Below are 13,105 nucleotides of genomic sequence, written 5' to 3' on the forward strand. Positions count from 1 at the left end.
GAGCCTGCAATATGCCTCCTGATCAATGGGGGTCCAGCTATTGCTTTTGTGGGTTGCCAGGAGTCACAGCATAAACTGGACCTTTTAACACCAAAGGATGCCTTCCCCTCAGTACAATCTTTCCAGATTCCCCAGGCTGAAGGCAGCTAAATCCTGAAGGAGCCTTGGATTGGGAAGTCTCAATAATATAGTGAATCCAAATAGTTCTGAATCTAGCATCAGAAAGTCTACCTTTCTTGAGGCAACTTTAAGACCAAATAGCCAATCTGTCCTCTCAACCAGAAATGATGGTTTGTTTGGCTAGATCTGTATTCTAGATACTGGCTTCAAATCAAGCTGACCTCTGGTGTGGGAGTAGGAAGGAAGGAGGTGGTCTTTGTCTCACTATTAATCTCTTGACATTCTATCTGGGGAAACCATTTATAGGTGACTTGAAATAATCAAGTTACTGGTCTCTGGAGAGTGCTGATGAATTGACTATAATTTTTCTTTTTATGATGACGCTATCTGGATTAAATCAACTAGGATCTCACAGACTACTAGATTCAGTATTTTTGATGACTAAGGGAGAAGAGGGGGAAAATACTATAGTTTTGGCTGCTTGAAGGGGAGAGAGATTTGGTGCTTTTTAGAGGAAAAATAATCATTAAAATAATTTAAAATTATTAATCCACTAAGAATCAGAGCACAGTCCAAAGCCTGTCATTGAGTTAATAATAGTTGGCGATTCCTTTCAGACATAGCTTTTGTGAGGTCATTTTTTGAGGCTAGTGCTGAAATGCTTCATAGCCACAGAGCAACATTTGGCAATAAATTAATTCAGCTTGTTTCCACACGGTCCAAAAAAATCTTCATTTGTTCCATCATGAAAAACAAACTTTCATTTGCTTGAAGCAGGGAAAAGTAAATGATTTTCTTTTGCATATTTTGACGATTTAGTTTTTAGCATGCTTATACATTAATCTTTCAAAAAATGCCATTAACTACTCTTTTCCCTGTTTGATTTTAGTCCCTGTAAAGAAAAAAAAGAACATTTTTAGCTTTTAACGGAAAGAGCCAAATTTTCTCAAGGCAACAGCAATACAGGCCCAAAGAAAATACAGGTGACTTAACACATTACTGAGTATGGTTGGGGAAATGTCCTTCCCCAAGCACGAAATGGCTTATTACATCTCAGATCACGATAATTGTATGATACTGCTGTTGGAAGCATGGGTATGGAATCGGTGACTAAATCCTTTCTTATTCCTGTGACTCTAGATTCAAGAATTGATCACTTTTAATTACTGTATGAAACAAATGTGACACCAGATATATCCCTGCTCAAAAAGCATTAAGTTAAAAGGCTAAAAAAACTCAACCAGAGTTGTGCGAAATGTTACCTGGATTGCTAAAGTTCGTTAGAATATCCTAATCAAGGTTTCCTCTCATGAACCAGTAGTGATGGGTGGTGGTGTTAGTAACAAGGATAATAATAGCTGACATTATTGAGGACTTATTACATGACAGACCCCGTTCTCAGAGATTTATATACATGAGCTCATTTAATCCTATGAGGTAGGTAATACTTCATTTTAAGGTTGAGGAAATGAGGCTTAATTAAAGAGACTAAGTAACTTAGCAAAGGTCACATAGATCTCTGACACTAGAGACTTACCCTCACTCATTATGCTATAGTTAAATCAGGCTGCCATTATTAGAACACTGGTCCACCACTGACTAATTATTTGACCTTGGTTAAGTTATTTAACCTAAGTATCAGTTCTATAAATGGATTGTTCCTACATTTAAATGAGGTGGTTCATGTAAAACACAGTACCTGAAAGGGGTAAATATTTAATAAATGTTGACTGTTATTAAAGTAAGAGAAATTAGCAAAGAATCAAAGAATTAATAGAGGTTTTTGTTTGTGTATTTTTTTGTTATATGTGTATGTGTGTGTGTTTCCTATTTCTTATGTTTTAGTATTACCTCTTGGTAATGAAGTTGATCACAGAAATAATACCAATTGTATTAACAGGGCTTTACATTTCTCAGAGTGCTTGTATCAATTATCCAGTGAGACCCTTAAACCAGTCTTCTTGGGACTTCCCTGGCAGTCCAGTGGTTAAGATTCCACGCTTCCACTGCAGGGGGCGCGGCTTCCATCCATGGTTGGGGAACTAAGATTCCGCATGCTGCGTGCCACGTGCCAAAAATTAAAAAACAAAAAACAACCCCCTCCCCCCAAAACAGTCGTCTATATTTGTCAGCAAACTGAGGCTTAGAGAAGTTAAGTAATACGTTGGCCACACAGTTGATAGCAGAAGTTGAATACAGATTTGAACCCTTGAGAGTGAGCTTAATTTATATCCTTTGATGTCGAGCTAGTATACTGCTTTTAGCAACGTTTAGTTGATCGGGTTTTCTAAGTATAAAATCAAATCATTGGGGCTTCCCTGGTGGCGCAGTGGTTGAGAGTCCGCCTGCCGGTGCAGGGGACACGGGTTCATGCCCCGGTCCGGGAAGATCCCACATGCCGCGGAGCGGCTGGGCCGGTGAGCCATGGCCGCTGAGCCTGCGCGTCCGGAGCCTGTGCTCCGCAACAGGAGAGGCCACAACAGTGAGAGGCCCGCGTACCGAATAAAATAAAATAAAATAAAATCATTGGCACCTATTGATACTTGTGTTTCTTCACTTTCTATAGTTATGACTTTCCTTAATTTTTTTCCTAATCCTCATTGGCAGTGGTTGTAGTACGGTATTACATAGAAACTTGCCTTACTTTTTTGTACCTTTGTCAACACTTCTCGTGTTATCCCCTCTGTATGTCGTTCTCCAAATGCTTGGATGTGGCCCATGTCTGTCCTATTCAGCTGTCAGAACTGATTCAAATGGTACCTCTGCTGTAGAAAATTCTCTCTGAGCTTCCCAGCTAGAGTAATCTCTCTTTATTCTAAACCAGTGGTTCTCAAATGGAGGCAATTTTGCCCCCCAGGGGAGATTTGACAGTGTTTGAAGTCATTTTTGGTAGTCATAACTGGGGCAAAGTGTGCTCCTGGCATCTACTGGGTAAAGGTCAAGAGGGATGCTGCTGAACACCCTACAACGCACAGGACAGCCCCCTAGGATGAAGAATTATCCAGCCTAACATATTAGTAGTGCTGAGGTTAAGAAACCCTGCTCTAAACTAAAGGCTCAAGGCATTATGATACCTATTATCTTCTGCTTTTAAAAAATGTGTTCTTGTATATAGTTTATCATTGACTGTATTATCTGAAGGCAGGGATTCTGTCTTAATCATCTTTTCATCACAAGGGTTCACGATAATTGGCAAGTTTTCCTTTACATCCATCTGTATTACCTCATTAAATACCTTACATTTATTTAAACATTAACCAACCATTAACTACAAAAGATGACATATGTTAGATTAAATGATTTAAAGTTTCCCTAAGACATTTGATAAATGAGAAACATAATGTAGGATCTAATTATTTTAATCTATAAAACTCAGGCATTGCTCATTCTTATTTCTGATTCCACACAACTTCCCCAAATGAGTCCATAAACATAATACGAAAAAAGAGTACAGAAAAATAATATATTTGAATTCACATATGAATGCATTTGGAAAAACATTTTAACCATGAAAATTTGACAATGTTGACTAAAAACTCTACTAGCAGAATCAAACCAAGGAGGAAAAAGAAAAAGTGAAAACTCTTTCAAGACACTAGGCTCAAGGGAAACATGATCAGGGAAACAAATGTTCAACATACCAACACCGGTGTCACATTTAAGCTCAAAAATTTTTAAAAATGATCTCTTTGGAACCAAGTAGACATAGATTTATTTAAAGTTTCTAAAGTATTATACTCATTATCATACGTCAGCAGTAATTCAGACAGGATTTTGTCAAGGAAGAAGATATGAAGCTCTATAATTCTTCTCACTAATGATATTTCCAACTAGAGGTAGAAGATACAATCAATATGTGATGGCTTTGCCATATAGCGGAAATCTTTTACAGCCAGGAAGGCTACTGTGATTTTCCATTAATAGCTGTATTTCTAAATAAAATTTTGAAGATCAACATTCTATGTTACTTTTGGAAAGGGCTAAATAGAAATTAGGCAGTTATTTGGTGTATCTAATTTTTGTATGTGGTTTTCATTTTTCTGTAGTACTTTCATACAACAATCTATCAAATATGTCCTATGAAGTGGAATACTCTATTAGGTAACACAGATGTTTTCTTGGATTTTATTATGTTCATAAAAATTTCGTAACAGTCATAATAATAATACTGTAAAATAATGATTTACTGTGGTCAATGGCATGGGCAGAGGGTATAAGGAAGGTGCACGTATTTCTTGTCAAAGAACAGATGGCAGTTCCAAGATAGAATAATGTTCGCCTCTAGATGAGACTATATCCATTTCAGTAATTTGTTTCCTGTTTTTAAGACACATATTTTTATTGGATAGGATTATTTATTTCCTCATCAAGCAGTGTTTTAATTACATGAATTAAATAATTACTTACCTAGTAAATCTGAGGCTCTCAAATTTTCTTTCAGAAACATAACAGAAATAATGGCACTACCTAGAAAGAAAATGGCCATTAGTGGTGGTTCCAAATATAAAAACATATATTATGCAATGCCATTTGAAAGGAGTGAAGTAGTCTTAGGCCTGACGAGCTGTGTCCTGGTCAGAGACACCTGGTGGCTGGGGCTGTGAAGATGGCCTCTTGCCCCTCACGGTTGAGGATTCATGGAAATTGGCCTGGTTTACAATGAACCTATGACAGTGACTGGGATAGTGCATGGTATACAGTGAGGGCTTAATAAGAGTTTACTAAATGAATGAATGTAGAGAAGAGGGAGGAAGGAAGGAAGGAAGGAAGGGAAAGGCAGAAAGAGATAGAAGGGAAGGAAAGAAGAAAGGATGAAAAGGAGGAAGTCTTAACTTTAAATATATTCCAAACGGAAACATTATTTCCCATCATCTCCTCCCATAATCCCTATTCCAGTGGTACCTCTATTGAGCACCAGGATCCTAAGACTCCTCCTGGTATCCCCTCTCCTTCACACCACACATCCAACAGGCCCCTGGGTCTGTTAAGTCTGGATTTCACTGTCTCTCAAGTCCATCCCCTCTTCACTCCCTTGTCATGGTTCAGGTCAGCTTCACCTCAGGCTTAGACCGTTAAAGTAGCTTCCCTCTGGAGCCTCCCATTTCACTACCCCTTCCCCACAGCACTAGGAGTCATCTTTCTAAAATGGAAATCTAATGTAAAACCACAGCTTTAAAACCTGTTAATGGCTTCTAGCCACCCAGAGACAAAGGCCAAACTACTAAGCATGACATTCAAAGACAGCCGTGATTTTACTCCTGACAATTTCCTTGCCACGTTTGCCCTCGATCTCTTTTATATTCTATGGTCCACTCTTACTAAAATAATCATAATTCCCAGAACCCCCATTGAGTTTCATGCTAAAGGACTTTTATACAAGCTATTCCCTGGGCAACTCTGCCTCCATCCTTTCACCCAACTCTAGACTCAAGCATCACCTCTGGATTCCCCCTGACTGAGTGGACCACTCCACCCATATGTGTGATTATCCCTTATAATATATAACTTTTTTGTTACACTTAGGATTTTTTTTGCCTGTCTCCTGCAAAAGGTTATCAGTTCCTTTTACTCTGAGATATGCCTTATTCTTTGAAGATCTCCCATGTGTAGTTAGTGCTCAGCACATAAATAAAAGTGTTGATGGGATCTCCTGCATTTGCTGACCCTTGTGATGTTGAAGACCCTCTTTCCCATTATTGATGCTACTGAAACCTCAGCCTCACAACTGTGCCATGACCTACAGCTATGGCCTCAGGTGTGTGTGGGGTAAGTTGAATCTGAGCTGTTCCTCTTAATGAGTCATGAGTAGAGGCAAGGGAAGATCCAAATTTGCAATAATACGAAAACAAAAAACAAAAACCCACAACATTATTTGTATTTTAAATATTTGATAAAAACTATTAGTTGAATTTCTTATTTTTTTTTAAAGCAAAAATACAGAAAGAAAAATCATTATAAAATAATTTCAGGGCTTCCCTGGTGGCGCAGTGGTTGAGAGTCTGCCTGCCGATGCAGGGGACACGGGTTCGTGCCCCGGTCTGGGAGGATCCCACATGCTGCGGAAGGGCTTGGCCATTGAGCCTGCGTGTCCGGAGCCTGTGCTCCGCAACGGGAGAGGCCACAACAGTGAGAGGCCGACATACCGCAAAAAAAAAAAAAAAAAAAAAAATAATAATAATTTCATCATCTAGGCAAGAACCACAGTTAATATGTTTGTGTGTTTATTTCCCTCTGGTTGAGATCAAACTGTAAGGCAAAATTTCTTTTCTCAGTTTCCTCAGTTACTGTATTACCATTTGCCATGTCATTAAAAATTCTTCATAGATATAATTTTAATGAATCTGAATTATGATACATTAAATCAGTTAAGCTTGAATGTAACTATATCTGGTGCTCTGGCAATTGATTTAAAACAAAATAAAAAAATCCACGCCAGAACACTCATTCAAGATAAGCTGGAATCCACATATGTTTTTTCCATCTTTTTTTCAACCTAGCTCTCTCTCATTCAAGTTGAGCTATGTCCTTGCAAATTTTTCCTGAGCAGGTTATTTATAGGAATGGGGGCTTCACACAAAATAAACAGAGCATGGGAAATGTCCACCAAGCATGAGTTTATTGTGTGGCATGGCTTTAAAACATTAAAGCAATATTTTCTGAAGATAAATTAATGTATAGATATGTAGTCCGTTACATTAAGAATTGAGTTTGGGACAAGCATAAAAATGTATGATAAATTTCTATTTCAGATTTGGACCAAATAATTCATGGAAACTAATTTCACATGTTAGAGCATTAGAAAAGGTATAAAAATCAAGACCTCACTCCCAACTCCCATTACTGACTTCCTGTGTAATTAGGTAAGGAATGTTTCCAAGCAGAGGGAGATAGATTAACAACAAAAAATAGGTGAAGTATCATTACACTAACACATACCAAACGCATTCCATTATAACAATACTTGAACTGACCATTTCACAGCAAAGAATTCCAGTAAGAAGGTAGACATTGCTTACATGGAATAAGGAAATTTTAGAGCTAATAGTAGACAGAGAGATAATCTACTCTAGGTTCTAGACTTTATAATTGGGAAACTGAGGTCCAAAGAAACTGATCCATTCATCTAACAAACATTTATATTACAGCACAGCTGGAACCAGCATGCATATTTCCTCATTCCAGTCCAGAGCTCTTTCTAATACACGACACTCCATTTCTGCCTTGGAGTAAGAAAGGCATCATTTTCCTTCTCTTCTTGTTGCTAAGCCACCATCTCATAAATAATTTCACTTTCAGAAGGAAGAGGTAAGTATGTTATGTAGGAGATAATTTCACTGCTGAAAGCAAAAAGGACATGACTGGTAACAATAAACTTGAAATATACCATAAGCATCAAATTATATCAATTGCCATAAAATAGAGTTTTATGAAACATAAATACGCTACCTTTACCTTCTGAAAGAATTTATATGTCTGATGCATTTTTTTTAAGTTTTAAGAGAACGTGATTTTCTACAAAATTTTTAGATAAGAGAATAAGTTTATCTATCAAAGAAAGTAATAAAAAAGAACATTCTATTAAGATACATCTACTTATAACTCATTTACCTTGCGAAACATGGTTAAAATGAGAGCTGTGCTGAGAAAAAGACAGCTTCTGAGCAACAGCTAATAACATTACTTCTAAGAACAGAAGTAAATTTTTTAAATGAGAAAAAATAAATAAACTGAAGTGCTCCCATATATATTTGCAATCAGAGATCTGTCAAACTCAAAACTGTCTAGTTGTTGCTACATCAGCAACCAATGCCTAATAAACATGTACAAGGGGGGAAAATTATTACACTTTTATTCCTATAGTAAAATTTAATATTTAAAAATAGAGTATTTCAAGATCAATAGTTCAAAAGCATTAAACACTTGTAACTTATTAAACTATAGTTTACCACTGAGCACTAACTTCAGCACTCAGAGTTTTGTGTACATTTTTTTTTTTTTTTTTGCGGTACGCAGGCCTCTCACTGTTGTGGCCTCTCCTGTTGCGGAGCACAGGCTCCGGAAGTGCAGGCTCAGCGGCCATGGCTCACGGGCCCAACCGCTCCGCGGCATGTGGGATCTTCCCGGACTGGGGCACGAACCGGTGTCCCCTGCATCGGCAGGTGGACTCTCAACCACTGCGCCACCAGGGAAGCCCTTGTGTATATTTTTGACTGCAGGCATATTTGGGCAGAGGTTCATGAATCCTTTTCCATCCTGGCCTTCACAGGACATGGGTCTACACAGAAAGTGCTCCCAGACACTAGTCTATACAGCATGATCCTGGACGCTGGAGTTAAATTCGTTCCACAGTGAACACAGTGACTCCAGAGGCATTGTGACCACAATGATCATAATGCATTAAAAAAAAAACGGTAAAAGGTAGCATATGAAAGATAACATACCAAAATTCAAACAGTGGTTATGGGGAAAAATATATAGTAGGGGGACTTCCCTGGTGGTCCAGTGGTAAAGAACCCGCCTTCCAATGCAGGGGACGCAGGTTCGATCCCTGGTTGGGTAACTAAGATCCCACATGCCATGGGGCAACTAAGCCCGCGCGCCAGAACTACTGAGCCCGCGCGCCTCAACTAGAGAGCCGGTGTGCCGCAAACTACAAAGCCCACGCACGCTGGTGCCCGTGCGCCACAACTAGATAGAAGCCTGTGCACCACAACAAAGAGCCCGAGCCGCGATGAAAGATCCCACATGCCTCAATGAAGACCCCGCATGCCGCAACTAGACCTGATGCAGCCTGCCCCCCACAAAAGAAAGTAAATAAATAAATATAAAAAAAGAAAGAAATGATCAATTAAAAAATATTGTAGGAATACTACTGTAAGAGGAAAGGACAGAAAAGTTTCTTCTAGTATTTTCTTTGGTTCAAAAGAGTACGTCCATGGGGCAGTGTATTAAGGTAGTCACTTGGCCTTCATCATAATACTTTATGGTCAGGAGAATCTCAACAACAATTATAATGGACTCCTACTGGTGAGTCATCTATACTCTTTTCAGCCATTAAATGTCACTTGGTTTAACAACCAGAATGGAGACGATTTCCTGTCAAGGTTGATACAAGGAAACTTACACTTGGGCATTCTGATTCGGATTTCTAGATGAAAACAGATAGAGGCCTAGCAAGATCCCCGTGGCTTCAGCTGAACGAGGTTCAGGCATGGGGGAGGTGCCAGTCCCAAGGGTAGACATGTGCCCTGATGTTGAGCTCCCTAATGCTTCCTGATCTACGTAGGAATAAACCTTAGTTTGTTCTTCATTCACCTCCACTCTGACATCACAAGAGCTGGCTGTAATTATGGAAGAGTTACTTACCTTAATGTGGTCAAGAGTTGGCATATGAGAATTCAGATAGGATGTACAAACTTGATTTAGATTATCTTCTGTAATAGCTACTAATGGGGATTAGTAAACCAGAAGTTAAGCATCAACTTTCTATATGTTAGCAATTAAACTCAAGGGTAGACTTTTACATGTGAGTTTAGATTTTTGTGTCTGTAGAATAACAGGTAAATTGGCATTCCTTTTTTCAATTTTCAACATTAAGATATATGTGCACATTTTACTTAAATTCCCTTTCTCCCCAAATAATAATTTTTTTTTATTAAAGGTTTAAGAGCACAGAAGAGACTTCAGTAACTATTTAAATGTGTTATGGTATGGCTATTTTTAAATGATTTTGTTCACATTTATTTACTTCCCTCCATTTTTTACCCTTTTATGACCACTTCTAAAAAGACAAATTTAATCCAAAGTTTAAAAAATCAATTACACTTTACTTAAATGTGATTATGGATATGATACTCTTATCTGATAAAGCTGGAAAGAAAAAAACCTTTGAAACTCAAATGCCTCCAGGGGCCAGTTAGGTAATCCTCTAAAGAAGAAAGAATAATGAGGGTGGTGGGCTGTAGCGATGAGGGGCTGTGGAGCCATGGTGACTTGGCGTGCACAAGATCATTGAAAGGCGGCAGCCAGAATTCAGCCCTAGCCAACTGCAAGTCCAGTGTTACCAAATCTGATACTTTAAGACAAAAATCCAGTTTTTGTGTATCACTATCCAATTTTTAAACATGGGAAATTAATTTGTATTTTTAAAATACATTCTTTGAGCCAAACAAAACACAACAGTGGCCAGATCTGGTCTACAGGCCACCAGTTTGTAAACTCTGATCTAGTCCGCAAATGAAAATTTCATCAATTTTCCTGCCTGAATATTCAATTTATTGTTTAACCTCTATGATCTGAAGAGAAAGTAGGGTATATGTTTATAATATAGGAAAGTAGAAGACAAAGTAGGAAAGAAAGCACTCTTTTATAAAAAAAAGAACCCATGACATGAAAAGAACATATTTATATAATAATACTACAAACAGATACTCACATGTAAATATCTGGCTTGTGGTTTCTGACCACTTATAATGGCAACTTTATTGTACTGCTGAAAAGCAAACCACAAAAGCACTTTCATGTCAGTCACAATCAAGCTTCAAGCACATGGACACGCTGAGTGTGCTCACGGGCTCAATCAACTCTAGCCGTTTTGAGGTACTGACTTCTCCAAAATGACCGTTCCCCGTTAGTTGTAGAATTGGAGGGGAAAAGTATGTCAATTACAGTGAATTCCACGGAATTAGGATTTGAAAATCTGAGGATGTGACACTTTGAAAAATGTTTCTTTATAGAGAGAAAAGTTGTCCTACCATCCATATTGGCAGGAATGAAAGTGTCCAGTAATTCATGTTAATTAAAAAATAGCTAGAGGGTGTGGAGAAAAAGGAAGCCTCCTACCTTCCTACACTGTTGATGGGAATGTAAATTGGTACAGCCACTACGGAGAACAGTATGGAGGTTCCTTAAAAACTAAAAATAGAGTTGCCATGTGATCCAGCAATCCCACTCCTGGGCATACTTCCAGACGAAACTATAATTCAAAGAGATACGTGTACACCCATGTTCATAGCAGCACTATTCACAATAGACAAGATGTGGAAGCAACCTAAATGTCCATCAACAGATGAATGGATACAGAAGATGTGGTATATATATACAATGGAATATTACTCAGCCATAGAAAGAATGAAATAATGCCATTTGCAGCAACATGGATGGACCTAGAGATTATCAAATTAAGTGAAGTAAATCAGAAACAGAAAGACAAATATTGTATGTTATCACTTATCTGTGGAATCTAAAACAAATGATACAAATGAAATTATTTATAAAACAGAAATAGATTCACAGACATAGAAAACAAACAAAGGAATAGCAGGGGGCAGGGGGTAGAAGAGATGAATTAGGAGTTTGGGATTAACATGTACACACTACTATATATAAAACAGGTAAACAACAAGGACCTACTGTATAGCACAGGGAACTATACTCAATATCTTGTAATAACCTATAATGGAAAAGAGTCTGAAAAAAATACGTATATATTATATATATATAACTAAATCTCTTTGCTGTACACTTGAAATTAACACAACATTGTAAATTAACTATACCTCAATTTTAAAAAAGGGAAAAAATTGCTATTGTCATTTATTGAAGGTAATGAAATTGTAGGTAAAGTGCATAATTTCAGATGAGGAAATTTACCTGGATTAAGAACAATAATCTTTTTTAAAAAATAAATTTATTTATTTTTTTACTTTCGGCTGCGTTGGGTCTTCCTTGTTTTCTCTAGTTGCAGCAAGCGGGGCCTACTCTTCGTTGTGGTGTGCGGGCTTCTCATTGCAGTGGCTTCTCCTTGTTGTGGAGCACGGGCTCTAGGTGTACGGGCTTCAGTAGTTGTGGCTCGTGGGCTCTAGAGCGCAGGCTCCGTAGTTGTGGAGCATGGGCTTAGTTGCTCTGCAGCATGTGGGATCTTCCCGGACCAGGGCTCGAACCTGTATCCCCTGCACTGGCCGGCGGATTCTTAACCACTGTGCCACCAGCGAAGCCCAATCTTTTCTTTTCTACATTTTTCTTGACGTACATTAGTGATTAAATTGAAAGGAGTCCAAAAAAGTAAAAATACTGTCACTGACAGGATTAACTCTGTATTATAAATGTAATAGTGCATTACATCATCATTAGCAATTTCTTTAGAAATACTCTGTGGCGTTCTCCAAAAATAAGGATGGGTGGAAAAGATGTTTCAAATAAAGTTTTTTAGGTTTTAGGAATGCTTTCAGCTGAGAGTGCATGAGCAGACACAAAATGAGAACTTCAGAGATTTATTTCACACATCTTATTTAGGCTGGTTTTGAGACAAATGTGCTAAGGCAGACAACCCAGCAAGCCACTGAGAAAAGGGATATTTTCTGCATATTTCCAACATTAAAATAAACGTCCATGTAAAGTGCCACTATCACAGGCAGCCCGTGAGGTTTAGAGCTCCAGTGACTTCATCCAGGCTGGCATCAAGCACAGGGGGCTAAAGGACTGAGAGAATCCACAGCATCGAGGTTTGTGGAACACTACAGGTCACTTGCTCATTGGCCTGTTTATGTTTTCTTTCATTTGTTTCTAATAAAAATCTTGGAGACCAAAGTTTCTGCTTGAGATGACTTCTCTGGAATTCCAAAAGGCCTCACCAGGGCTTTCTGGCTGTGCTATGACCATCATTTAATGGAATACAGACACATTTCAGCTTACAGCTTTATAATGGCACACAGAAATACACGAAACAATGTATATTCCACATCATGAATTTCAATTTGAGCAAAAGCCAGCATGTTAGGGAAAATGAGAGATGGAAAAGACTTACCAGTCATCTGCCTCATTCTCACAGTGCAGTCAGCTTTCCAGCCTTAATTCAAATTAGCCCAGTCACAGGGTGACTACTTCTCTTAGGAAAGTATTCCAGGGCCAAGGAGACCTTCACTGCTATTAATTTTATCATTCCATATAAAATTCCAAGTGATTGATCTCATATAATTCATCTCAA

At 38.3% G+C, this 13,105-nt stretch overlaps 1 protein-coding gene across 2 annotated transcripts in view; it reads right to left on the reverse strand.

The window, feature by feature from the left end:
- The window catches only part of NIPAL2 (NIPA like domain containing 2), a 71,998-nt gene that overhangs the window by 29,330 nt on the left and 29,563 nt on the right, over positions 1–13,105 (reverse strand). Inside the window, exon 4 of one of the 2 annotated variants that reach the window (XM_081258762.1) lies at positions 4,528–4,587. The exons of the other annotated variant lie outside the window; for it this stretch is intronic. Coding sequence (XP_081114888.1) covers positions 4,528–4,587 — 60 coding nt within the window. The remainder of the gene's footprint in view (positions 1–4,527; positions 4,588–13,105) is intronic. 2 annotated transcript variants of the gene reach the window in all.

Source organism: Mesoplodon bidens (genome assembly GCF_964165515.1).
Source record: "Mesoplodon bidens genome assembly, chromosome: 16".
In the NCBI taxonomy this organism is placed as follows: Eukaryota; Metazoa; Chordata; class Mammalia; order Artiodactyla; family Ziphiidae; genus Mesoplodon; species Mesoplodon bidens.